General features: G+C 33.3%; 1 protein-coding gene and 1 long non-coding RNA gene across 3 annotated transcripts; both read left to right on the top strand.

Moving 5' to 3' along the window:
• Window positions 1–511: 511 nt before the first annotated feature.
• On the top strand, window positions 512–5,323 carry LOC112040597 (uncharacterized). Of its 2 annotated transcripts, XR_010628985.1 has the most exons (7): window positions 512–716; window positions 1,004–1,103; window positions 2,808–3,021; window positions 3,792–3,874; window positions 4,930–5,006; window positions 5,119–5,165; window positions 5,260–5,323. XR_010628985.1 is itself a non-coding variant. In XM_065773518.1 (6 exons), exons 1-5 carry the CDS (start codon window positions 1,828–1,830, stop codon window positions 5,135–5,137), a joined length of 432 nt encoding a protein of 143 aa, XP_065629590.1. In that variant the 5' UTR covers window positions 1,721–1,827; the 3' UTR covers window positions 5,138–5,165; window positions 5,260–5,323. The 2 variants fall into 2 exon arrangements, 1 of the variants encoding a protein (XP_065629590.1); XM_065773518.1 differs by lacking the exons at window positions 512–716; window positions 1,004–1,103 and adding an exon at window positions 1,721–1,866.
• Window positions 5,324–5,388: 65 nt separating this feature from the next.
• Window positions 5,389–8,344, top strand: LOC136067522 (uncharacterized). Its single transcript, XR_010628986.1, has 4 exons — window positions 5,389–5,473; window positions 7,520–7,648; window positions 7,744–7,815; window positions 8,027–8,344. It is a non-coding gene; the product is annotated as an uncharacterized LOC136067522 (long non-coding RNA).
• Window positions 8,345–26,052: the final 17,708 nt, after the last annotated feature.

Raw genomic sequence — 26,052 nt, 5'->3', positions numbered from 1 at the left:
AAATTCCTAGAACCCGAGCCGTACTTGAGCCCAATAAACTTGGGTATAGGACACATAGTACTTGAGCTTCACATCATCGAGTACCACGTGGCATTTTTAAATGCCAGCTTAACTAGGGCCACGATGGAATGCTCACTAGGAACTCTAGTTTACTAAACTCGAGTACCATTTAGAACTCAAGTTTAGTGAACTCGAGTACCAAAAAAGTGGTATATTGCTAATTAGTTCTGAAACAGTGCTAGATTGCCACAAATTTTGCCAAAACGTGGTATTTGACTATTTTCACTCGTGTTTAGTTGAAATGATGAAAAAGTTGAGAGAGAAAAACTTATTTATTTGGTTGAGAAGAAAAATGAAATAATGAAAAAGTAAAGTTGGTAAAAATTTACAATTATATTCCCATTATATGAAACAAAAAAGTAATACAATTTTTTAGCAAAAAAAAATTGTGTATGTGCAAACAAAAAAGTAACATTTTTTTTAGCAAAAAATATGTGTATGTGCAAATGGTAGAAGAAGAAGAAAAAACACCGGCATGGATGAAACCCATGTCCACAATACACATGGGCATTTTCATCAATCCAACCCCAATTTTTTCTCTCCCCAATTTTCTCCCCGTGTTGGGGAGAAAACTTTTTGGTAGGTCGAAGAGAAAACAAAGAAGAAAGAAAGAGAATTCGAATAAGAAGAAAGAGAAGCGCATAGATTCTCCTCTCGTAAGTTTAGCATCAATCAGATTTTTGAGTACTCGAATAATTTTTATATTATTCTTCTTTTTTCTGAAACCAACATTGGAATTCTCGTTATGAATAAGCTTGGAATTCGGGTCATTCTCTCAAATTGGAGCCAGCATTGTTTTTTTTTTATGCTCAGACTATACATTTTGAGTGGCGCGTTTGTGTATTCTTATTCATGATGAAGTTTCTTTTTTCTTTTGATAAGGAAAGCGGTTTATGATGAAGTTTATTACTGTATGGTTTGTCTTTTCTTGTAATTTATGCAGGTAAAATGAGGTTAAGCAGGCTGTTTGTAGGGTTTGTGACATCCTTTTAAAATCCGAATCCCATTGGGATGCCCACCAAGTTTCTCGTAAACATCATGAGGTGATTTTTTTACCATCGACATGTAAATATATCACAGGCTCCTGTTTATATGATCACTCATAAAAACATTAGATTACAAACAAATCACATGTATATACACGGGCTGATATGCTTAGATGTTGCTTCATTATGAATTATGATCTTCCATAATTTTGCGGAGTGTTCGGCTCTAAGGTTTTTTCCCACCTTTTTGGTGTGGAAAGTGCATTGATGATGTTTGTGAGAGTTACTCTATGCTTATTTGGCCTGTATTCAGAAATTTCCATGTAAGAGAAGGCACCGTCTGATGTTGGTTTCCTATTCTTCCCTAGTTAAAGTGAATAAGAGGAAACCATATAACATTGTCTTTATGAATGGTGGAGTTTGCAATGCTTTATGATGTACTTGTAAACAGGAGTGGAGCTAGGATTTTTTGTTTGTGGGACCAAATTTTGGTATTAATATATTAGTTTCGAGTCAATATAAACCATCGTACATGTACGTAAACGTACATACACAAATATAAATATTAATATTTTGATACTAGAGTAGGTCATAATTTATAAATATATTGTATATGAAATTAACAACTTTCACATATATATATTCGCAAGAGAAGGCACTGTCTGATGTTGGTTTCCTGTCCTTCCCTCATTAAAGTGAATTAGAGGAAACCATATAACACTGTCTTTACGGATGGTGGAGGGTGCAATGCTTTATGATGTACTTGTAAAGATATTCGAAAATGGTTAAGGTCTCCCTTATGGTCAATGTATGTTTTTGGGTAAGGATTTTTAATTTTATTTTTTTTATAATCAATTTAGATTTTTACCAAACGACTCGATCCAACGCTGACAAGCCCCCACTGAGCCACTCTCTATCACTCTCTTATGAAATTTACTGAGAGCATATCACCTACTGCAATTAATTGTATCCAAGTCTCTCATATGAACATTGGGGAAATTTGGGCATTTTGATAAAAAAAATGAGAACACAAAAAGAATTCTAGGATTTCAATTTTGTAATTGAAGTCAGCCTTTGGATATTTTTTGTTTTGTTTATCTTCCTAATTTTTCTGTTTTATTTGCTGGTTTCTATTGCCTTGTTTTGATCAATTTAGTGGCAAATGCTCAAAAACTAAAAGGGTATTCTGGATTTTTGTAATATGCTTGGGTTGCATATTTTTCCTCTGTTTCAGTGGTGGTGGTTGATTTGAGTGTGAGATTTTTCTTCTGTATAGGATTTCAGTGACGGTGGATTGACTAGGCTTTTGATTTTCTTTGTTTCCTTTTGGTTGATGAGAAAATGAAAGCAAAAACTATAGAACCAACCAGCCGTACTAAACTGATTGAATTACAATTGGCTCAGTTTTGGTATTCCTACCCTATGTCTTGGTGCTGATGTCAAATATGGCAAAACCGACAGCCTCGGTTTGGTGTAAAAAATGCCCTAAACACCGATTTCACTGAACTGATATCACCCGTAGGATTTTCTTCTACGGAGAGAGAGAAAAGGGGGGTGGGGTGGGGTTGGGAGTTTAGAAAAATTTCACATCAGTTATTGCTAAAAATTCCTTGATTTGTGCTTTCTGTTTTGGGATTTTTCATTTTGAGCCAAATTTTCAATTGTTGTATTGATTATATTTTATATGGCATATCTTTCTGGACCCCATATTTCTTCGGTTGTTAATGAGTATTTACTAATTGGATGCCTATGCTGGTACAGGCAATAAATACTATCAAGGCTAATGCAGCAGGGCTAACCTGGGTTAACAATGTGAAAGCTGAGCCCCATAAGGAGTTGATTAAACCTAAATCTGTACAATCTACAGAGTCACATAGCGTTAAAGCTGAATGCTCAACAGAACTGCCCAAAAATCAGTCATCTATGCTCCCTCCAAATTTTTTTGACAACAATGATACGAAAATGCTAAAAACCGGTATGAGCTTGTATCTGATTTTTCTTTTAATCATAATAACTATCATTTGTCTGTATTGATTTTATTTAGTTCAATCAAGTCCTTAAGAAAGTCAAAAGGCTATAATCAAGTCCTAATCAAATCTATTTAAGGACCATGACTTTAATTGCACTGGGATATTTTTCACCAGTGTGTCATTTTTAATAGAAAGAAGGTATTTTTACTCTGTTGATTTGAATAGCCAAAAAAATCAGCAATTTCTGTCATGGTTTCTAAACAGACGGGGATGGAAGGAGTTAATTGGATATTTTTTTTAGCTTGGGGAAATTAAACTTTCCATTCATGGTTTGGATCAAGTTTGAGTAGTCAAGCTGTGGTTTAACATGCTCAACTCACTTGAGGTCTAATTGTATTTGCTTTTGGTTTGGAAGTTTAATGTATTCAGATTTCAGTGAGTTTGCTATTGTATTTTCTGGTACTTCTTTTAAAGGAATTTGAGTTTGCACATACAAATTTTAACAATTTGGGCCTGAAAAAACATTAAAGGATGTGATCTCAGGTGGGTAATGTGCAACATTTTATACATTGGCTGGCAACTCAAACTTGACACAAACCATAAGTTGGTAAAGTGTAATTAACCCTTTTGAATATCATAGAGACTTGGTTGAAACTTTTTAATTTAGGGACCAAAATAGGCATTTATTTATTTATTCCCTTAGTTTAATTTGATTGTGAATTGTGATTATTTACTGATAGGAAGGGATTCTATTTACTTATTAATGTACTATTAGGAAAGGATTCGCTCAAGTCAGTGGAGACTGATTTATACAAAAAGACTGGGCTTTCTGTTCTACCAGAGGAGAGTTCAAACATGGTGAGTGAAATAGATAGACTGCCTATTGGTATCTCTGCATCTTAATGCTCTCTTCTATTCAAGTCAAATGTTAATATAATTGTAATTTTTCCCTTTGTTTTATTTTATCTGCTCTAAATATTGGTTCTCTATCAAATTGCGACAGGGTTTACAAAGTAGTTTTAAGAAAAGTCCTGTAATGCAAAGAGGTCTTTTCAGTGGTTGCCTTTGATGTTATTTTGGGGAAATATTTACTTGGGGGCCTTATGACTTCTTCATTTTTTTTGGCCCTTTCCTTTTCTGCCTTTTCTTTTCCTTTAACTAGTATGGCTGATAAATATCATCATTGTCTTGATGGACTCTGCTGCTTGGACAACTTAAATTGGTGGCTAATATTGCAAGCTTGTGTCTTGGTTAGTAGCTGTTGATCAAGGATTTTATGTTATTAGTTAGATCAAATATATTTTAGAACATATGTAAATCACCATTTGAACATCCATATAAAATTCCATCATGAATTATAATTACATAGACTTGCTGGAGTACAAATCAGGGCAGTTCACCTCCTGTTTATGAGATCTTCTATGATTAAATCTTATCCAATGCTGCTGCGGACCACAAATCGAAGAATTGGACTTTCAGTTGTATGGTTCTCCAATATCTATAGTAGTATTGATATCGAAAATATTCTTAATTTGATGTCCAAACTGGCTGCATTGATAACTCAGTTATCTAATGTGCATATTGTGTTGCCTACCCATCTAGTAAATCACAAAATTAGACCCAATTCTTAATGTTAATTTTTGCAATAGGCTTAACAAACGAGCCACCACAGGAAAGAAGACCCATTTGTTTGAGGTCTGACTATTGCGGTATTTGTAGGTTGGCGCTATATTATTTTAAACCTCATGGAGGTTTCTCCAATTCATCAATAAATTTAGAGCAGAATATGGTGTGGTCTGTTTGTCTGTGGCAAAGTTTCAAATGGAACAAATTCTTTTCTATTACTTCATATTTTTTCTTTAATGGCATGGAACACACCATAACATTGAAAATTTGTTTGGTGTTGTGGTTAGAGATGGGTACAAGGAATTCGAAAAGTTGATTCAAAGAGGACTTGCAGGAGGTGGATGACCGTTTTGAGAAAGAGGAGGTGAGGGTTGAAATATAATCGAACTGTTCACTTCTGCATTCTATTTTTCCATGCTATCTATCCACACTAGAAACTTAAAATTGTTTTCCTGTTGTTTCAATTGTAACTGCAGATTGATGCTGCTGAAATGATAGAAGAGGCTGAAGCTGTTGAGCAGAAGTATGTTGAGCTGTGTGATTGTTGGTCAAATTTTCACATCCTGCTTCTCCAATCTTCTTTGCCAATATTCTTCATTCCATTTCCTTTTTTGCAGAACGTATTGGGAGAAAGTGGAAATGTTGAGGAAGAAGAAATTGGAACTGCAGGTTGCCAGGCCTGTCAAACGTAGAAAAGCATCTGAGGGTGTTGCCAAGGAGTCCAGGCATGAAGAATCATCCTGTGACGACGACAGTGGTGAGAATTTTGCAGTTGATTGGAGAGCCCAACACTTGTGAACGTGCTTTGCAGATGTTTTGGTATCTATGGAGGTATGATCTTAAAATGTAAATTAGAAAATGTGATGCCTCTGACCCAAACTGGAATCCACCCTATCAATCTCTTCTTTATAGATTCTGTATAGATATTCTGAGGTTGAGGAGAGTCGAATTATCAATTATGAACATTGTAAATATCCCTTGAATTTTATTCACAAAATTTAGCTGTATAAGACTTTAGAATAGTGAAACAAGTTTATTTCATTTTTATTTGGAAGAAATGAACCTGATTAATTGGTTTCTTTCTGCCTTAGCGATTCCAACACTTGAAGTTGTTCAGTAGCTTGTTTAGCAACTAAAAGATTATACTTATTAAAAATGGACCCAAACCCGAAGAGAAGATATTGATCTGGTAATAGATTTTTGGACCGATAAGAAAGAGTCAACCTGTACCCAACTCATTGAAACGACAAGTTTGGTTGAGTTGTGGGTCGCAAGGGTTGATCCTTTTTTTTTTTTTTTAAAGGGATTTTTTATCTACATTTTTTCCTTTTATTTTTGTTTCTTTAGTTTTTATTTTTATTTTTTACTCTATGTAAATATGTTTCACACTTTCAATTGCTCTTTACTTTGTTTCATGAGACTGAGGCTGAGGCTGAGGCTGAGTCTTAAAGGCTTCAATTTAGTGACTTTAGATTATATAAGCTTAAAAAATTATCTATTATTTAACTTTTATTCTTTTATTTTTTATTTTAATTATATGTTCTTTTGACAATAATTAAGATTAAGGGTCTATTTGGTTGGAATTGTGGAAAAGGATGATAGAAAATGAGAAATTAATAGAAAAGTGGGAGGATAAAAGAGACTTAGCTCTTCCATATATATTTGGTTGGAAAGATGGAAAAGTTGAGATATGTAAAACTTATCTATTTGGTTAAGAAGAAAAATAAGAGGATAAAAAATATTGTTTGTATAAATTTACTTTCATGCCCCTATTAAATAAAAAAATTTTAAAAAAATAAGAAAAAAAAGGGGGAAAAATCAAACCAAATATTAAGAAAAAAGAGATAAAAAAAGACAGCAATGAGAAGTGCCAGACAAAAACCAATGAAAAAACAAAAAACAAAACAAAACAAAAAAGCAAAACTGAAAACTGATGGTAATATAAAATGACAAACACTAAATAAGAAAAAGACTACTTTTAGAAAAAATGACCAAAAAAATTGTTATTATTGTCGGCAGACTTTATTATTAATTTATTATTATTGTCTTTTCCATTTCCTATTTGTTTATTTACTTTATTTTGTTTATTGCAATTTTCAACATAATCATGCTAGATTCGCGGTTTAATTACCTATCTCTCCCAAAAAGATTTTGGCTGAAAGAGTATTGTAGCTTAATAGGTACTTTCTCGTAAATAAAGTGTTTAGAAATTTAGAGGAGAAATGGTTTAGATTGCAGGTTTACTAGAATATTGTAACTATCTCAAAAAAAAAAAAAAAAAATTAACGGATGCCTTTTTTAGAAACCTTTTATAGGAAAAATAAAAAAGTCACTAATTTTTTTGACAGTCTTTTATATTTTCTATGAAAGTGGTATTGAAATGTTCTTAAAATAGTTTACTAACCGAGCCCTTTTAAATAGGGAATATTTTTAAGAGTTTTGTTAATAGAGTTTGACTTACCTCTAGTACTTTTTTAACGGAAATTTTCTTTTGTTTTAATTAGAAACTGTCACATCACCCACTAACTAAATAAAATGTAGAGATTAAAATCTACTATCACTTGCTATTGTTATTTAAAATAAAAAAAGATGTTTATTAAAAGAAAATACTGGAAGTAAGCTAAACCCTTGTTAATGAGTGTCCTAAGAGCATGCATTAAAGATCAATAAATGTTTAATTATGATTTGTATGCACGCTTTTCAATAAATAAAATACACATGTTAATGATTTATTAGTTTATATACACAAATTTATTACGGTTTGACTTTTTTTTTTTTTTTTTATGGTCTAAAAGCATTATTCAATAAATGCATTATATGTATCTTAACCACTACTATTAGAGCATTTGTTAACAAAATTCATATTTTAAAACATAGGTAGGGATAAATACACCTCTCCTATCCTTTGGTTCTGCACCTTACCCTCTAGCAGTCTAGTCTCCTCTCCCTCCAAATTTCCGTACACAATGTTAGTGAAATCAACCATGATGGCCTAGGAATTTGAAGGTAAATCACCCTCTACTTTTCAGCCTTTCATTTCATAACTTTCAAATTCCAAGGCCATCATGGGCGATTTCACTAACGAGAAACTTGTCCCAAAGGTTGCATCGCAGGGTAGTCTTAAAGCAAAAATGGACGCCATGGAACCAACAAGATGACCCCCAATTTCGATGGTAATTAGCTTCTATTCTTATCTCCAACACATTATTTGTTTCGAAATTTAAAAGTACTATGATTTTTCTCTCTCAAAAATAGTAATTGTAACCCCCAGGGTATTTAAAAGTAAAGCAGTTTTTTTTTTTTTTTTGAGCTATCATAGTATCATATATCTAATGTACATATTGTATAGAAGAGGTAATAATTTTTTTCCCCTATATTTTTCAGGCATCCCAGTCAACTATACAAAGCAGACGATTGATGGGGCTGACCACGAAACATACATATACAATTCCACCGCGGTTGTGGCCTGTGGGTGATGCTAACCACGACACAGTTGAGAATTCATCATATAATGCCAACTGAATTAGCGGTTGAGAATTCATCTGTTTTATGCATTCCTCTACTGCATAAATGAGTTAGCGGTTGTGATCCTCTGCTTTCTCAATTTGTTGTGAATAACCTATGTTCTGCGCAATGTGTTTTGCATTTTGGAATATTTTATAAGAAATTATCTTATACATAGACCATTCATAATATTTATTATGTGTTACTATAGTTAGAAATTTATCTTTAATTATATTACATGTCATTAAAAAGAGAAGAAATGAAAATTATTAAAATTAAGAATATGAGATAGGTAAAAGAATTACTCAATTACACAACAATTTAAAGCCAGCAGCACAACATTCATAGGATCCCCTATGAAACCTTATGTGAAGCGTAACAGTAGGACCCATGTCTGATTTACAAACTTTCCCTTCACTTGTACACATTATTCCAGTTTAAAACACAAAAAATATCCACACTCCTATAGGTGTTATCATTTGAGTGAATAGGGATGACTTTAGGTGGGTAATTTTATTAAAGATTGGTGTTTTGGATGATGAAGTCAGTTTTGTGGGTTTGGGGAAGGTTTCTGAGTAAGTTCTATGTCAGAATTTTCTACAAAGTGAAGCTAAGTGATCATTCTTTGACCGGTGAAAAATTTTCCTTTATTTCATCTTGATCTAAACCCCCTGATTTTAACTCAATAAAAAGAACATTAAGCTCTCAAGTTTCATGATGAACTAATGTGATGCTAATTTAAACTTCGAACTCATCTATATCTATATCTATATAAAAATATCTAAAAGTTAGAGTAAAACATTTATTATTACTACGTTCTTGTTAAGCCACATCAAAGTAGCATTTCAATCCATTTGCTCTATTTGGACCACTTCAATCCATGTTGGTCCATTCAATCCGCTTCGATCCACTTTGATCCATTCAATCCATTTCGGTCCATTTGGTCTATTTAGTCCACTTTGGTGATACTTTGAGAGAAGAGATATATGTAAAATGATGAGCTTTTTCACTGACAACTATGTCACATTTTCAGCATAATGTGAGTACTTTCTTAATAAAATTACATTTTTCTTTTGTTATTGAAGCCTTGATTTTTTTTTTTTCCTAACATAAGTGATGAATTTACTTAGATATGCTTATTCTTTAGGCATTTAAGATGTATAGAGGATGAACTATCAGTAAGACGTATTAGAAAAAAATACTAACTGTTAGTTGATAGAATATCCAAAACATGTAAAATGATCATTTTGCTCTTGGACATTAATTTGCTAAAAACTGGGAAATGTCCACATGTGCCCTCTCATTATTGAACACTAATGCTAAAATGAAGAAAAAAAAACAAAAACAAAAACAAACAAAAAAACAAAACAAAACCAACTTATTCGTGAAGAGAGATTAATCAATCACTAAAAATAGGTTATAGGATGGAAAGGAATTTAGAATCCTCTTCATTGTCAAAATGAAAGGTTTCAATGGAATATAAAATATACATGGCAAAATAGTGCAAGGCCAAGTGGAAAATGAGTTTCACATGATTGCCAGGTTGAAAATGATTTAATTAGGGATTAAGTCCAAATGAATGACAAGTGGAATTAATCAAGTGGAATTCACAAGCAATTAGAAGGTAAGTTATCTCGAACAAACAATTAGTGTCCAATTAGTTTGAGTTGCCATTGAAGGCAATCAAACACAAAAACACATGCTAAGCAACCATGAGTGGAAAGGTAATTGTTGCCTTAGAGCAATTGAGAGAGTTCACTGAGCTTTGTTAACACTAAGACAATTAGTAGTTACAACCAAGAAGTGACACAAGGTATGTTGCTCATTTACTAGCAAAGTATGCCAAAGGCATAGCTCATCAATGTATGTGGATGGAGAATTGTCCTAGTTTCTTAGAATTAACAATTCTTCATGATGTAAACTCTATTGTTATTTGATTAATATTAAGTGTGTGTTTTCCTATAAAAAAAAAAGAAGTGACACAAGGTAGAGGGAATTGAGCACAACCGTCAGGTCTCAAGAATAAATAGGGGCTGATTATACAAGAAAATGACATCACACACAACTAAGAACACATCAAACCACTTCTAAGATCATTTGTATTTAGATTCTTAGGAGATCAAATAATTCTTTGGCAAATCAAGTAGTCCTTAGGTTTGTAGAAGACTGTTGCTTGTAAGTTCATTTCCATTGTACTAGTGATCATATTTAATCAAGTATTTATCAAGTTTGATGCAATATTTGGTTATTTATTCAAGCTGGATATGAATTCTTACTTACTTCAAATCAATTTAGTGTTAGAGTAATTAATTAGGTTTCTGTTATATGTCTAGCAATTTACTTTACTTTGGGATTTCTTGCTCTAAATTTGATTGCTTGGATATGATCTTGGAATCAATTCAATTCACTTAGGCTTGATCACTTAGTTCGTTTTTGTTATTTATAAACAGGACCTTAAGCTTAAAAGTAGTTTTTTTTTTTTTTGGGGGGGGGGGGGGGGGGGGGGGGGGGGGGGGGTGTGGTGGTAGCCTGACATTGTGCTTTTACCCTAAGATAAAATATTTGAATACTTATTACTACTACTACTATTATTGTCATCATCCCAAAAAACATAAGAGGTGGAACATGGGATTAATTATTTGTATTGATTTAATGACCAATACAAAATAATTAATTGTTTCGGATGGAACGAGTCCAAATTGATTACTTTATTTTGTTGTGGCTATATTTAGCTTAATTACAACTTCTAAATATTCAAATGTGATTTAAATTAATATGCTAACATGTTTGTTTTGGTTAAATGCATGGGTAAACAAGATTCTTGTCAAAGGTTTCTCAACCCAAAAAAAAAAAAAAAAAAAAACCTTGTCAAAGTGGGTCTTAATTAAAAGAATAGGAAAACTCAAGCCTCCATTTCATTCCTTTTTTCATTTGGGAAGACTATCTTTCATAGAAATTCATACCCAGAAGATTCCCTAAAGTTGCTTGTTTGGCCAGACTTATTTTACATTTTATTTGATTAGTTAACCTTTAAAATTTTCACTTCTTCACTTTGGTACCATATATTCTAATATAAACAAATTTTTTTGTTATATAAAATTCAATAGTTAGAAAAAGGAGATTTATAAAGACTCTCAACTCTTTTTTTTTTTTTGGCTAAGCATAAGACTCAACTTATATCAATAAATTATACCGATAAAAACAGGCTCTACCGAAAGGAGCCTACATATCTTTATCATGGACAAAGTAGTGTGTATATATATATATAGCACTACCAAATTATTTGAACTTTTTGACCTGAAAATCAACCTCACATCATTAGCCACTACTTTTTTGTTTTCTCTATCACCGACAAAAGCTGGACTGGACTGTTTGTTTTGAGCCAGATTCATCTCTATCCTTCACCCTTAGTTTTTCTTATTATTTTCTTGTTACTATTCATTACTTAGCGCCGAAGGAAAGAAGGGGGGTGGACCCCTTATGGTGATGAATGGGAGATTATGGACCACTCGTCAAAGAATATCTTGGAAACAAATTTATCATTTTACCCTTAAATTTCTTTTCTTCCTTGCCAACTCCATCACCATAAATCACTTAAATGCCATCACATGCTTTTACTATTAAAAAGATCTTTATAAAAATAATTAACAATCTTGTTGAAAAAAACATAAAATTCATTTGACATATTATACACATAGTAAAATTGCTTAAAAAAATGTTTATCATGTTACAGTAACTATCTTAAAAATAATAATAATAAATAACAGATGTTTTGAGAGTATTAATTTAAAAAATATTTTTAGAAATTTTTTATGGAAAAAATTAAATAAAAAAGTTATTGATTTTTTTTATAGTCTTTTAAATTTTTCATGAAAATAGTATTAAAACTTTCTTAATATTAAAATATATATATATATATATTTATATTTTTTTTTTTTGAAGAATCCTATTAATGAGTTCCTATGAGCACATGTTAAAAATTAATAAATATTCAATTATGAGCTATAATGCACATTTTTCAAAAAATAAAATACACATGTTAATAATTTATTAATTTATATATGCACAAATTCATTATGATTGTGTGAGTTTATATATATAATTTGACGTTATTTTTAAACCAATACCTTTAAGGTCTATTTGGTTGGAGGAGTGAAAAAGTTTGAGGATAGAAAATTGAGAGGGAATAGAAAAGTGAATGGATAAAAGATATTTTAGTTTTTTCTCATTTGTATTTGGTTAAAAGGATAGAAAAGAGATGATGAAAAAGTGAAGTTTGTACACCAAGCATAGATGAAACCCATGTGCACAATATACATGGGCATTTTTGTCAATTCAACCATAATTTTTCTCCTCCTAGTCTTCTCCTCATTTTGGGAAGAAAACTTTTTGATGACTTCAAAGAAAAAACATCTGAACTCCACCATTTCTTTTCCCTCTCGCCCTCCTAACCAAATATCATTCAAAAAGTTTTCCCTTCTTATTTATTTGTTTATTTTTTTCATCTTTCTTAAAACTGTCAAACACACCTTTAGTATATTTGTTAATAAAATCCATATTTTATAAAGGGATAAATACTTTCCCTATCCTCTCATTCCGCACCTTACCGTCTACTTTCTCGCTCTCTCTCTCTCTCCAAATTTCAACACACAATATTAATCAAAGAAAAAATAAATAAATAAATAATGTTTCCATGGTTAGTTAACTATTGCCTAAGGTCTTCCGTTACCATGACCAATGAATAAATACCTCCCTCTTACCAAGCCAAACACTATCCAATTTCAATCAAGCCTTCCCCTCCTCCTTTTCTCTTTCATTTTTCACAACTTCCAAATTTCTAGGCCATCATGGTTACTTTCATCGAAGGAAATGGACGCCCTGGCACCATCGTGAAGACCACCAAAGCCGTGAACCCTGGTGGACGGTCCATCAGGACAAGCAGTCACGTCAACAGAAACAGCAGCACCAACATCACCAACTGCAGCACCAAGATCATCAACAGAAACAGCAGCACCAACATCACCAACAGCAGCACCAAGAGCATCAACAGAAACAGCAGCACCAACAACACGAACAGAAGCACCCACAGAAACAGCAGCACCAACATAACCAACAGCAGCAGCAGCATCAGAGTCAGCAGCACCAACATCGTCAACAGCAGCAGCATCAGAATCAACAACAGCGGCAGCCACCACCACCCCCACTCAACCACTGCGGGCAACCGAGGGATCAAGGCCACAGGACACCCCAAGACTGTCGCGAAACACTCTCATCTTCAAAGTAACATCATCAAAGTTGTTGTGACTAATGTTAATCAGACGAAGAAGACGACTCAGCATAACAAGAAGAAGTAAACAGGGCAGATCAAGTAGTAGATTGCACAAGCAACATGTTGTGTAGTGTTAACCTATATAGTCATTCAATTAGCTATGTGCCAAGTTGTTTGTGGGTGTAAATTTATGCTTTTCCCTACTGTAAGGACTCAAATCGTTGGGTTTGATTCTGTTTTATGCATTCCTCTACTCTGCGCAATGTGTTAGTGCATATTGGAATATTTTATAAGAAATTATTTTATTATGTGTTATTAGTTATTATTAAAGTTAGAAATTCATCTTTAATTATATTACATGTTATTAAAAAAAGAAGAAACGAAAATAATTAAAATTAAGAATATGAAATAGGAAGAAGTAGTACACAAAACAATTTAAAGCCAGCAGCACAACATTCATAGGATCTCCCATGAAACTTTAATACCCTGAAACGTTATGTGAAGTGTAACAGGAGGACTCATGTCTGATTTACAATTTAAAACACACAAAATTTCCACACTCCAATAGATGTTATCAATTGAGTGAATGGGGGTGACTTTAGGTGGGCAATCTTGTCAAGGCTGGTGTTTTGGATGGTGAAGTGAATTTTCTGGGTTTGGGGAAGGTTTCCGACTTCTGACAAAGTTCTATGTTGGAATTTTCTGCAAAGTGAAGCTAAAGTGATCATTTTTCGACTGGAGAAAAATTTTCTTTTATGCCATCCCGATTTAAACCCCTTGATTTTAAACTCAATGAAAAGAACATTAAGCTCTCAAGTTTCATGATGAGCTAATGTGATGTGGATTTTAACCTCAAAATCATCTATATGTATATGAAAATAAATACATAAAAATAAAAGTTGAAATGAAACATTTATTGTTACTATATTCTTATTGAATTATATTAGAATAGCATTTTGGTCTATTTGATTTATTTCGGTCAATTCGGACCTGTTCGGTTCTTTTTGGTTCATTCAATCCACTTCAATCCACTTCGGTCAATTCAGTCCATTTCGGTCCAATTCAATCCACTTTAGTGCACTTCAAGAGAAGAGGTTTGTGTAAAAAGATGCGCTACTTCATTGACACGTATGTCACCTTCTTAGCGTAATGTTGATAGGTTTTTGAAATAATTATATTTTTTTTATGTTATTATAGACTTAATTTTTTTCTAATATAAGTAATTGATTTAATTATATTTACTTATTCTTTAGGCCATTTAAGATGTATAGAGAATGAATCGTTTGTAAGGAATACTAGGAAAAAAAATTCTAACTGCACATTACATTATTAACAACACCTTCTTAGCGTAATGTTGATAGGTTTTTGAAATAATTACATTTTTTTTATGTTATTATAGACTTGATTTTTTTCTAATATAAGTAATTGATTTAATTATATTTTCTTATTCTTTAGGCCATTTAAGATGTATAGAGAATGAATCGTTTGTAAAGAATACTAGGAAAAAAAATTCTAACTGCACATTACATTATTAACAAGATATTTCACCTGATATAATAATTAAATGTAAAATACATTATGTTTCCTAGAAAAAAAAATTACAAAATTTAAAACACTTTCAAATAACAAATATAGATAACTTAATTTAGAAAATCTAATATATTGTATTGACTATCCTTTGTTAGAAAATAATCACATCATTTTAAGAAGAATTTGGGACTAACATTTACAAGTTTCATCTACTATTTTTTATTTTTCACTTAACAAAAAAAGAAAAAACAAATCATCAAATTTTTTCGTGCATCACGTAGGTCTGTATCTAGTTGACAGAATTTCCAAAGCATGTAAAATGATCATTTTGCTCTTGGACATTAGTTTGCTAAAAACTGGGAGGCGTCCACATGTGCCCCCTCATTAGTGAACACTATGGGTGTGGAAAAAAAAAAAGCAAGCAAAAAAAAAAAAAAAACATATTTCGTGAAGAGAGATTAATTAATCTCTCAAAATTGGTTATAGGATGGAAAGGAATTTAGAATCCTATTCGTTGTCAAAATGAGAGGTTTCAATGGAATATAAAATATGTGTTTGGCGAAATAATTAAATTATTAAAAGGACATGTGGCAGAATTGTGCAACGCCAAGTGGAAAATGAGTTTCACATGATTGCCAAGTTGAAAATAATTTAATTAGGGATTAAGGTCAAATGAATGACAAATGACATTAATCAAATGGAATTCACAAGCAATTACAAGGTAAGTTATCTCGAACAATTAGTGACTAGTTACTTGGAGTTGTTAGGCAATCAAACACAAAAACATGTGTTAAGCAACCATGAGTAGAAAGGTAATTGTTGCCCCAGAGTAATTGAGAGAATTTTCTTAGCTTTGTTAACAACTAGTAAGTTACCCGTTCAATACATGGATAATTTTGTAATATTTTATATAAGACGGTTTTGGATAGTGTTGTACATATATTATTAAAAAAAAAAGGTAAACTAAATTAGAGTAAAGAAACATATACATTTTGAGATATTAAAAATTAATTTAGTAGTTTCACTGCATATTTATAGTCTTTTCAAGGTAAGATTATTATTATTTTTTTAAATCATGAAACCAAAAATAAATGCAAAATAGTAACGGCACTATGAAAATTAACTAATTTGTGTTGTGTTCACATATTTAATACTATGAAATAAAAGTATGTACAACTCTCTCATTGTCTTCCACTCATCAATAATGTGACATTAAAACATGATATGGGCAAGTGTGTATGCATATGCCTTATAGATGATTTAAAATCATGGTAAAATATGGCTTTACATTGCATACCAAGTATTCTCTCTACTTATATACCCAAAATAAAAATTATCCAACCAAATGACCCAAACCTAAATCATATTTAATCCCCTAATTTAAAAAGAAAAGAATACCCATAAGGGTTTTGGCATCTTGATGGTGGTGGGAGGCCAGTATGACGAAGGTGGCAGCCCCTTAGATTTCTCTTTCTCTCCCTTTCAAATGTTTTATTAGTCTGAAGTCTTTTATTTTGGTAATATGTGGTGAAACAATGCGTTTTATTTAACAATCCATAACATTTTTGTGTCTCTCTATCACTCTCCAAAGCCTTATCTGGTTAGTTATTACTATTAGTCCTTAATTTTTTTTTTTTTTTTGCTTTTTTTTTTTAAATATTAAAAAGGTGGGTGTGCTAAAAGACATGAAAAAGAAAGAAAAGTGTGATGTAAGCTTAGGCAATAAATGAGAGATTAATGAGATAACAGTAGAATAAGTTAATGCAAACTTTTGAGTAACAGTAAAAAAAACTTTAATAAAAGAGGTAAAAAAATGCTAAATGAAAAATTAGAGCGTCATTTGGCAAAACTTCATTTACTCCCGCATGAGATCTTTGCTTATATATATATATATATATTGATGATTATTCCTTTATAACTCCTAATCACTAATCAGCATGAGTCTCAAAAAACTTTGTGATAGGACTTTATCATACGTACAAAATAAGCATAGATTTTTTTTTAATCTTTATTTAAAAAAAAAAAAGATATTGCTCTTGTGTTCATCCTTATAAGAATTTAAGCTTAGATTAATTTTTCATTATTTTTAACAATTTTTCTTTGATTCCTTTATAATTTATATATTGTGTTGGTGTAAATGAATTTTTTTTCAAGCTTTCAGAGGATGGACTTTAGATAAGATGTTCAACTTTTATATGCCAAGCATTGATTGTAAGTCTTGTACATGGAACAAATTGAGATAAGAAATTAAGAATATGGTCCATTTTGGTTGACCTTAGCTTGATTTGTCTAGACATCAATTTTCTTTCTTGCCAAAAGTTTGACTTAATTTAAGCGGAAGTTTCCTTGATTATTACTTGTATACAAAATTCCAGGATCATTAAAATGGAATAGGCCCCTTACTGACCTAACTAATTGGAATAGGATGAAATTTCTTCTCATCCACACTAAACATTGTGTACACTCCAAATTTTTTCTACATCTCATAATGATACGTTGTGGAAAGGTGTCATCCAAGTCCAACATGATTTAGAGTTGTAGTTGAGACTATGGCTCAGAAGCTTTACTATACAATACTTTGCAAGAAAAATCAAACACTCATTTGATGTAATAGGAGACTATGGAATTTGACATTGTATACACTGGGGTTTGTTTTTAATGTTCTGAAATTGTTGTAGGCATTAAAAACTCTATTTTGATTAGTTGGCAAGTCATGTTCTTTAAGCGTGAAAAATCTTCAATGGAAAACTTTTATGTTCCTACAATAACTGTTTTGGAGAGAAAATTGTTAGCCCCCCATCCTATTGGGACCCCCCCCCCCTATTTATTCAAAGGAAAAAAGGTTCAATACTCTTGAGTATGACTTAGTTACATGGAATTTTTGTACAATTGTGCCTAGATTTCTTTTAAAAATTTAATTATAATTTAAACTCTAATTTGGTGATTTTTATATGATTTTTGTGGTTTGATTTTGATTTAACTTCTTAGGAGTGCTAAATGCAAGAGGTAAGAAAACTTAATGAAAGAGGTAAAAAAATGCTTGTTAATGTTAACTTTTGACTAACAGTAAAAAAAAAAAAAAAAAAAAACCCTTAATTAAAGAGATAAAAAAAAAATGCTAAATGAAAAATTAAAGCGTCACTTGGTAAGACTTCATGCACTCCTGCATGAGATCTCTGCTTATATATATATATATATATTGATGATGATGATGATTATTCCTTTATAACTCCTAATCACCAATCAGCATGAGTCTCAAATCACCTGTGTCAAATTTATTTTCCGCTGCATTTAACTTAGTTGGTGATTTGTTTGTACTACCATGCTTATTGCATGTAATTAAATCTAATTAATTTCACTTGGCTAATTAATTTATTAAATTATCAAAGGGATCAATACATTCTTGGCCTATAAATATATATTGATGTGGAGACAAATAATATTTGCCCAATTCATTGAATTCGACTCTTACAATTTTGCATTGAAGTTAGTCTTATGCAGAAAATTGAAATTTTTTTTTGATTCCTACATTTCCCACAACTTTTTAGATCCATCCATTTCAATTCAAAGCATATAAAGTTATAAATGTATACAAATTCTTTGAATTTTATTAATACATTGAAATAAATGCATTTGCCATTAATTAATAGTTTGACATAAATGCTAAATTTAGATGAGGTGAAAGCCAAAATGAGAAGAATGTCACACAATGAGCCACTTGGCAGAACCTCACACTTTCCCACATAAAGACTCTACTTTTAAATATATATTGATGCGGAACATATAATATTTGTCCAATTCAATAAATTCAACTCTTGCAATTCTGCATAAGTCTTATGCAGAAAATTGAAAAGGTTTTTTGATTCCTACCTTTCCCATGACTTTTTAAATCCATCTGTATCAATTCAAAGTATGTAAAGTTACAAATGTATACAAATTTTTTGAATTTTATTCCTACATTTCCCATGACTTTTTAAATCCATCCATATCAATTCAAACATGTAAAGTTATAAATGAATACAAATTTTTTGAATTTTGTTAGTACATTAAAATAAATGCATTTGTCATTACTTAATAATTTGACATAAATGCTAAATTTAGATGAGGTAGAAGCCTAAATGGGAAGAATGTCATACAATGTGTCACTTGGCAGAACCTTGTATTTTCCCACATGAGGTCTTTGCTTTTATATATATATATATATATATAATTTGTACAATTCATTGAATTCGACTCTTGCAATTTTGCATTGAAGTTAGTCTTATGCAGAAAATTGAGAAGTTTTTTTATTCCTACCTTTCCCATGACTTTTTAGATCCATCTGTATCAATTCAAAGCATGTAAAGTTATAAATGTATACAAAGAATGAGCCACCATATTTTCTTCCCTTTTAACACAACTAAAACCAACAGATTGTCTACCCGAAATAAAATGTCTAATGTCATCCACAATATGGCCAAATAAAGAATTATTAGATATAGAACTTGAAATTGCTCTCATCACATTTGAGCTATCACCCTCAATTAATAGATTTTGGAACCCGGCCTCTATAGCAAATTCCAAGGCCTTTCGACATGCCAAAGCTTCTGCGTCATCGCTATTGTGCACATATTCCCCCCTTGCTGCCATTCCAGCCATCACCTCGCCATCTGAGTTTCGAATGATCGCACCAACTCCAGAACAGTTCAAGTCCGAGAATATTGCTGCATCAAAGTTCAGCTTATAGACATCCTGTGGCGGAGGCTTCTAGTAGTTGCTGCCTATTGCTACACTTGAGATCCTCAAATTCGTTTGAGCTTTTTGGTATTCTTCTAGCAGCTCAGCCACACGAATTGTCAGCCATTGCGGGTTCTTCATTTGTCCTCCATGCACCATCACATTGCATTGATTCCATATGAGCCAAGCTTGTACAAGGAAGAGCTCCAACTCAGTTGTTGGTAATCTATCCAACAAAGCTGTAAATAGCTGCAAAAAATCAAAATGGTTAATCTGAAACTTCTGCAGCATGTGGAGACTCCTTGCCCAAACATCTTGGGCTGCACCACAACCCCATATTGCGTGTTAGGCATCTTCGGGTAACCTCTTACAGCAGTGGCACAAAGAATCTAAAATAACTTTGCGCTTTGCAAGATTCACCCAAGTTGGAAGAATGTCATGGCAAGCTCTCCAACCAAATATTTTTGTTTTCCCTAGTATCTTTAACTTCCACAAAGCACCCCACACATGCTGCCAGCCTCTTCTATTTAATGCCTCATCCCGAACCTCACTCCTCAATACCTGACGTGCTACATGGTACCCAGACCGAACAGTGTACTCACCCTTTCTATTATGCAACCAAATCATACTATCCTCCACAACCCATCTGCTCAAGTGAATTCTGTAGATTGCCTCTGCTTCATCTCTATTAAACTTGGCCATCAAGATGTCTCGCCTCCAGCAGTGAAGATCCCAATCAATAAGTTCTGACACTTTCCATCCCTCCTCCATATCATTCACTGGATGTAGCAATTTATTAGACGGGTAATTTGGGATCCATTTATCATTTGTGGCATCAATGGACTCACCATTTCCCACTCTCCAACAGCACCCACTCCTCAAAATTGGCAAGGCAACATCATGCTCTTCCAAACAAAAGAGCTGTTAGGAGAATCATGTACATGAAGAAAATTGCATCGGGGGAAATATCTAGCTTTGAAACATTTAAATAGTAGAGATTCTTGATTTTTCAACAACCTCCAACCTTGTTTTGCTAACATAGCAAGATTAAAATACCTCAAATCTCGAAAACCCATTCCCCCTTCCTTCTTTGGTTGTGTTAAGCTATCCCAAAACTTCCAATGAATTTTCTTATCATTTCCAACTTGCCCCCACTAGAATTTAGCACACAAGGAATTTAGTTCATCACATAACTTCACCTGTAACTGAAATACTCCCATGGTATAAGTAGGAATAGCTTGAGCAATTGCCTTGATGAGCACTTCCTTTCCCGCCTTGGATTACATTGTCCCTTTCCAACCCTGCAGCTTTTTCCAAACTCTATCCTTCAAAAAAGAAAAAGTTTGGTATTTTACTCGACCCACCAACGTAGGAAAACCATAATAAGACTCAAACCGCTCCACCTCTCTCACACCCAAGAGTGATACAATCTCCTCCCTTTGGCTGCCACGGGTATTGCTACTAAAATATACTGATGATTTTTCCATATTAATACATTGGCCAGAAGCATTAGCATAAGTCTGTAGCACTTCATTGATTACCCCAACCTCTTCAGTAGTAGCTTGACAAAGCATGTAAAGTTATAAATGTATACAAATTCATTGAATTTTATTCCTACATTTCCCTTGACTTTTTAACTCCATCCGTATCAATTTAAAGTGTACGACACGGGACTTCCAAACCCATTTGGGCCTTAGGCCTTGGACTCTAGCTTTACAGTACGACCCATGGGCCCAACCCTCTTGTCCAAAACTGGGCTCTAAGCCTGCTAAGGCCATGGGCCCGAGTCTCATGACATTACGCTCGGCCCAAACCCCATTGAGAGAGCCACTTTAATATATGTTCATCATAGTTCATAACTTGGGAGTTGCCCGACAAAGTACACCCCGAACATGAGCATTGTTGCTCAGGAATGCTATATCCCAATTACTCGGTACCTTCTTAGGAAGTATCACTGCCAAACATCCCTTTTGAAGTGGGGAGCCAGTTCTAATACCACTCTCACCATACTCCACTCCCAACTAAACATCCACTTAGCGATAATAACATTGGACCTCTTCTACCACTCACCACCAAAGTAATCATCACTTCCCACAAATTTTTGGCTATAAATATGAAAAGCTAAAGAAGAAATGGGAGGTTGTTGAAAGGTTTTGGAGGAAACTGAGAGAAGTAGTTAGTAAGTTTCAGCCCAACGCAGTAACAATAGAAAGAGAGAGAGAGTAAAATAATTCAAAGGAAGGGGTAGCTTCGCTAGGTCTCTATATAAGGAACTACCCAAAATCCAAGCCCATATTACAAATAGATTGTGAGCCTAGGTGAAGTTTGGTACTCCAACGTCACTTTTGGCACGCACAATTGGCGCCAACTGTGGGAATCTACTACAAAGCCGTGGTTTAGCTGAGACTCGCGCTCGAGAAAATGTCTAAAAGACATTCAGGGAGTTATACTGAAAGTGGTTTGGTGGGATCTTCTCGGGGATCCACCTGGTGAGAACAGAGGCATAAAAGGCGTGAAGATAGGGATCATGAACAAGAGGAAAAGCGATCTGGCCTTGGAGAGGGGTCGTACCAAACCCACCGGACAATATCGGGTGCTTCAGGGCATGGGTATTTGAATAAGAGAGATAAGGAACTTGAGCGGTTACACAGACTAGTAAGAGATTTGGAGTTGGAAGTAAGGGGTAGGGTCCAATCATCTAGTTCCCATCAACGTCGGGACCAGTCACATTCACAAGAGTCCCGTCAACATCAGGACCGTTCACGTTCGTGGGAGTATACAAAATGGGATTCAGATTCCCCAGAAGAGCGATGGCCCTGTAATGCCGCCATGGATGCTATGGGCCACACCTTACAAAGAGCTACTTGGTCGCCATTCCCAAACGACATTGAGCGGGCTCCAATGCTAAGTAGATTTACACGCCTACAGTTCAACTCTTACGATGGGAAAACAGACCTGGTATAACACGTCAGCCATTATATCCATATGATGTATTTACATAAGCACGATGACGCACTAATGTGTAAGGTATTTCCCTTGAGCCTCGGGACCACTGCTCTGAGATGGTTTAATGGGTTACGGAAGGGTTCCATTCACAATTTTGCAAAGCTGATCCAAGAATTCAGTATCCAGTTTGTAACTTGTATCCGGGTACCACAACCAGTGGATGCATTACTATCTATGAAGATGAAGGTTGGGGAAACCCTTCGTAGTTATGCCAGTCAGTATTGAGAGCTTTATAATGAAATTGGTGTTGGGATTAGTGCCTAGAATCCTATTGTATGATGTTATGTATGACATTATATATGGCTTAATATTGTAATTAATAAAGTTGTTTTATTATTATCTAAAATAATGATAACATGAATATTCGGACATTATCATATAGTCCATGAGATGCATAGTATGTGATTTATGTGATTTAGTCACAGAAGATATAAGTCACAAGTTCTTTGTAAATTTAGAATTTTAGTTCATAGTCGGTGATGAAATTGAGCATTTCATCTGCGAAGACTATAACATATCAACTAAGATGATTTGTCTTGATCATGGAAGTGGAGACTTCTAGTTGATATGTTGATATGTTTTAAGAGTTAAGACATATTGAACTGGACCACTGTGAAATTTATTATTATCCTAACGACTGTCAATTGAATAATAAATCTCACGACTTATATTTACATGAACTCTTAATCCTGAGAGAATAATGGACATGATCATGAAGTGTAGGTTGCTTTGATATATCAGGAGTGAGATCTAAAGTAACGGTCAAAACCTCAGTATGTTGGGCAATCACATTTAGTGCTGATGGAACATATATTCTCAAGATGGAATTCATAATCTCTTAATGGAGATGTAAAATATTCTCTTGAGATAAGTTTAATGGGTTCAGTTATTCAGAGAGTTAGGCCTAACCACTATGGTAAGAAATTACTAAAGTATATATTTATGAAATTGGATTTCATAAATATATGATGAATAACTTAAAAGGATTAAACCGGGTACTCAAGGATTAAGATGTAGTAATCTTCAAAGTGACAGTCTATATTCATGACTTTAAATTACTACAAATATTTTATGAAGGGATTGCATATATAATAAAGTCTTGGGATATAATTTATTAATAAGGCCTAAAATGCAATTATATTTATATAGTGGTATTAAATATAATTAATGGTAATTTTGGACTTGTCAAGAGTTGACAGAAAAGCCCAAGACCCATTGGAGCTAGTGTCTTATTAGTCCCTTTTAGTCCCACTCCAAGCCACATACTAAAGCCCAATTGGAAAGGCCCAAAAGGCTAGCCCAATTAGACAATTAGTTATTAGAAGAGAAACATACAGAATTTTATATGACACAACAAGTTTGTGAAATGGTGTGTATGTATGAGTGAAGCCACTCAATTACTCTCCTTTGGAAACTGATTGAAAGACCGCACATCTTGGGCGTTAGTAGAATTGGATTGAAGATTGAAAGTGTTCCTGAGAACTTCTGATCTTTGGTTTTGAAATTCACTGCACCAAGGTACACTCTCTTGTTCTATATTTTGAAACTTACATTATGCAGGTTATCAATTCTGAATGAAGTAGATCCGTTATTTTTCTGCTGCATATATGATTATTTCTAACAATTGGTATCAGAGCGGTCTTCATTTTCGAATCTATATAATATGTTTAGTGAGTTTTAGAATTATAGAAAACTATTTTCATAGTTGTGAAAATTCTGCAGTCATTTTTTTGCATATTATAGTTTTTTGAAACTATTGTTTGATTAAAACTGATTTTGATGTTATGATGTTGTTTAAGTTTGATTTTGACCATGTAAAATTGAATTTTAATACTTTAACATCAATGAAATTCAAGTTTTAATCATAATCTCATCGTTTTTGGTCATTAAAAATGTGTTTTGTTTGTTAGAAACGTCAAAAAATGGTTAAACAGAAAAACGGCTATTTCTAGATTTTTTCGCAGTTGATGAGTCGCGAGATAAGTCGTCAGTGAGTCGCCAAAGTCTCTGGATGAATCTCGCGACTGGAGTCTTGCGACTGGGCAAGTTGTCAGTGAGTCGCCAAAACTCACAATTGGTTCTGGCGACTGGGCAAGTTGCCAAAACTCGCGACTGGTTCTGGCAACTGGGCGAGTCACGAAATTCAGTTGCCAAAAATTCTGACACTTGTTTATTACATGTATAAAGTGCAAGGCTATGTGTAATTAGTTTATATATGCATTAAACAATTAAAAACCTTTCTTTTAAAACATCTAGTGGGAGAGAGATACAAGGGTTGGATCTCACGGCCTTCATTATCAATTCATAGTAGTGTAAGGTAAGCACCTCGTCTTGGCGTATATGCCTCGCGATCCCAAAGAAGGGTGTTTACTTCATAGTACTACAAGATTGAACTTGCCCGTTTAAAGTAGTGTGGACAAGCACCTCGTCTTGGCATATATGCCTCGCGATCCCAAAGGAGGGTGTTTTGTTCCATGGTACTACAAGTTTAAACACCATAAAGGAAGATGAAATGTGGCTACACATGATTCTAGATAATGGTCTACACTAGACTAAGTGTAATGTTATCCTCCCAAAGAAGCTATGTCATTATTACTTAGAGGCTAAAGGTAATATGGCATATTATTAGTGTTTGATAAGAGTTATCATGATAGCACTAATAATGAGAATAGTTCTCAATCAATTAATGTGTTTATAATAAACTTGCTACCAAGGAATTATAGACATGGATTGGGTTGTCGTTGCATATATTATTTTATGGTTTTATTAAGGTTCCATATTATATGTTTATATGCTAAATAGATAATGTCCAATTTACTTATAATATTCATGTTTATTATTTTCAGATTTGTTTATGGCATCATTTAGCCCACTTGTTACTATTCTTAATCAAAACAAACTGACTGGATCCAACTATGTTGACTGGAAAAGAAATTTGGATATAGTTCTCACTGCTAAAGAGCACAAATATGTGCTTACTAAACCATGTCCTAGTTTTCCTTCATTAGATGCTCCTCCTGAGAAAAAAAAAAAACGATATGATCGTTGGCAGAAATCTAATGAGATGGCCAAGTGCTATATCCTAGCATCTATCTCAAATGTCATACAGCATCAAATGCAAGATGTAGAACTAGCTTCGAACATTATGCTAAGTCTGAAGGAGATGTTTGGTGAGCAAGGCCGTTCTGCAAGGCAAGAAACCATGAGACAAATTTATAATACCAAAATGGCTGAAGGTAGTTCAATAAGGGAGCATTGTCTTACAATGATCTCTAATCTGAATACATTGGAGGTTTTAGGTGCCGATATTGATGAAGAATCCCAAGTGGATATGATACTCCAGTCACTACTAGAATCATTCAAGGAATTCAGACTTAATTATAAT

The sequence above is a fragment of the Quercus suber genome, unplaced genomic scaffold, assembly GCF_002906115.3.
Source record: "Quercus suber isolate HL8 unplaced genomic scaffold, Cork oak 2.0 scaffold_76, whole genome shotgun sequence".
NCBI lineage: Eukaryota > Viridiplantae > Streptophyta > Magnoliopsida > Fagales > Fagaceae > Quercus > Quercus suber.
This window is presented reverse-complemented; position numbering and strand designations above follow the sequence as displayed.

Bases quoted from the DNA above. Each gene is read 5' to 3' on its own strand.
- LOC112040597 (XM_065773518.1), top strand. From the start codon at position 1,828: ATGGTTAAGGTCTCCCTTATGGTCAATGTATGTTTTTGG. The intron at 1,867-2,807 runs GTAAGGATTTTT...ATGCTGGTACAG, and splicing joins TGGTCAATGTATGTTTTTGG to GCAATAAATACTATCAAGGC. The intron at 3,022-3,791 runs GTATGAGCTTGT...ATGTACTATTAG, and splicing joins TACGAAAATGCTAAAAACCG to GAAAGGATTCGCTCAAGTCA.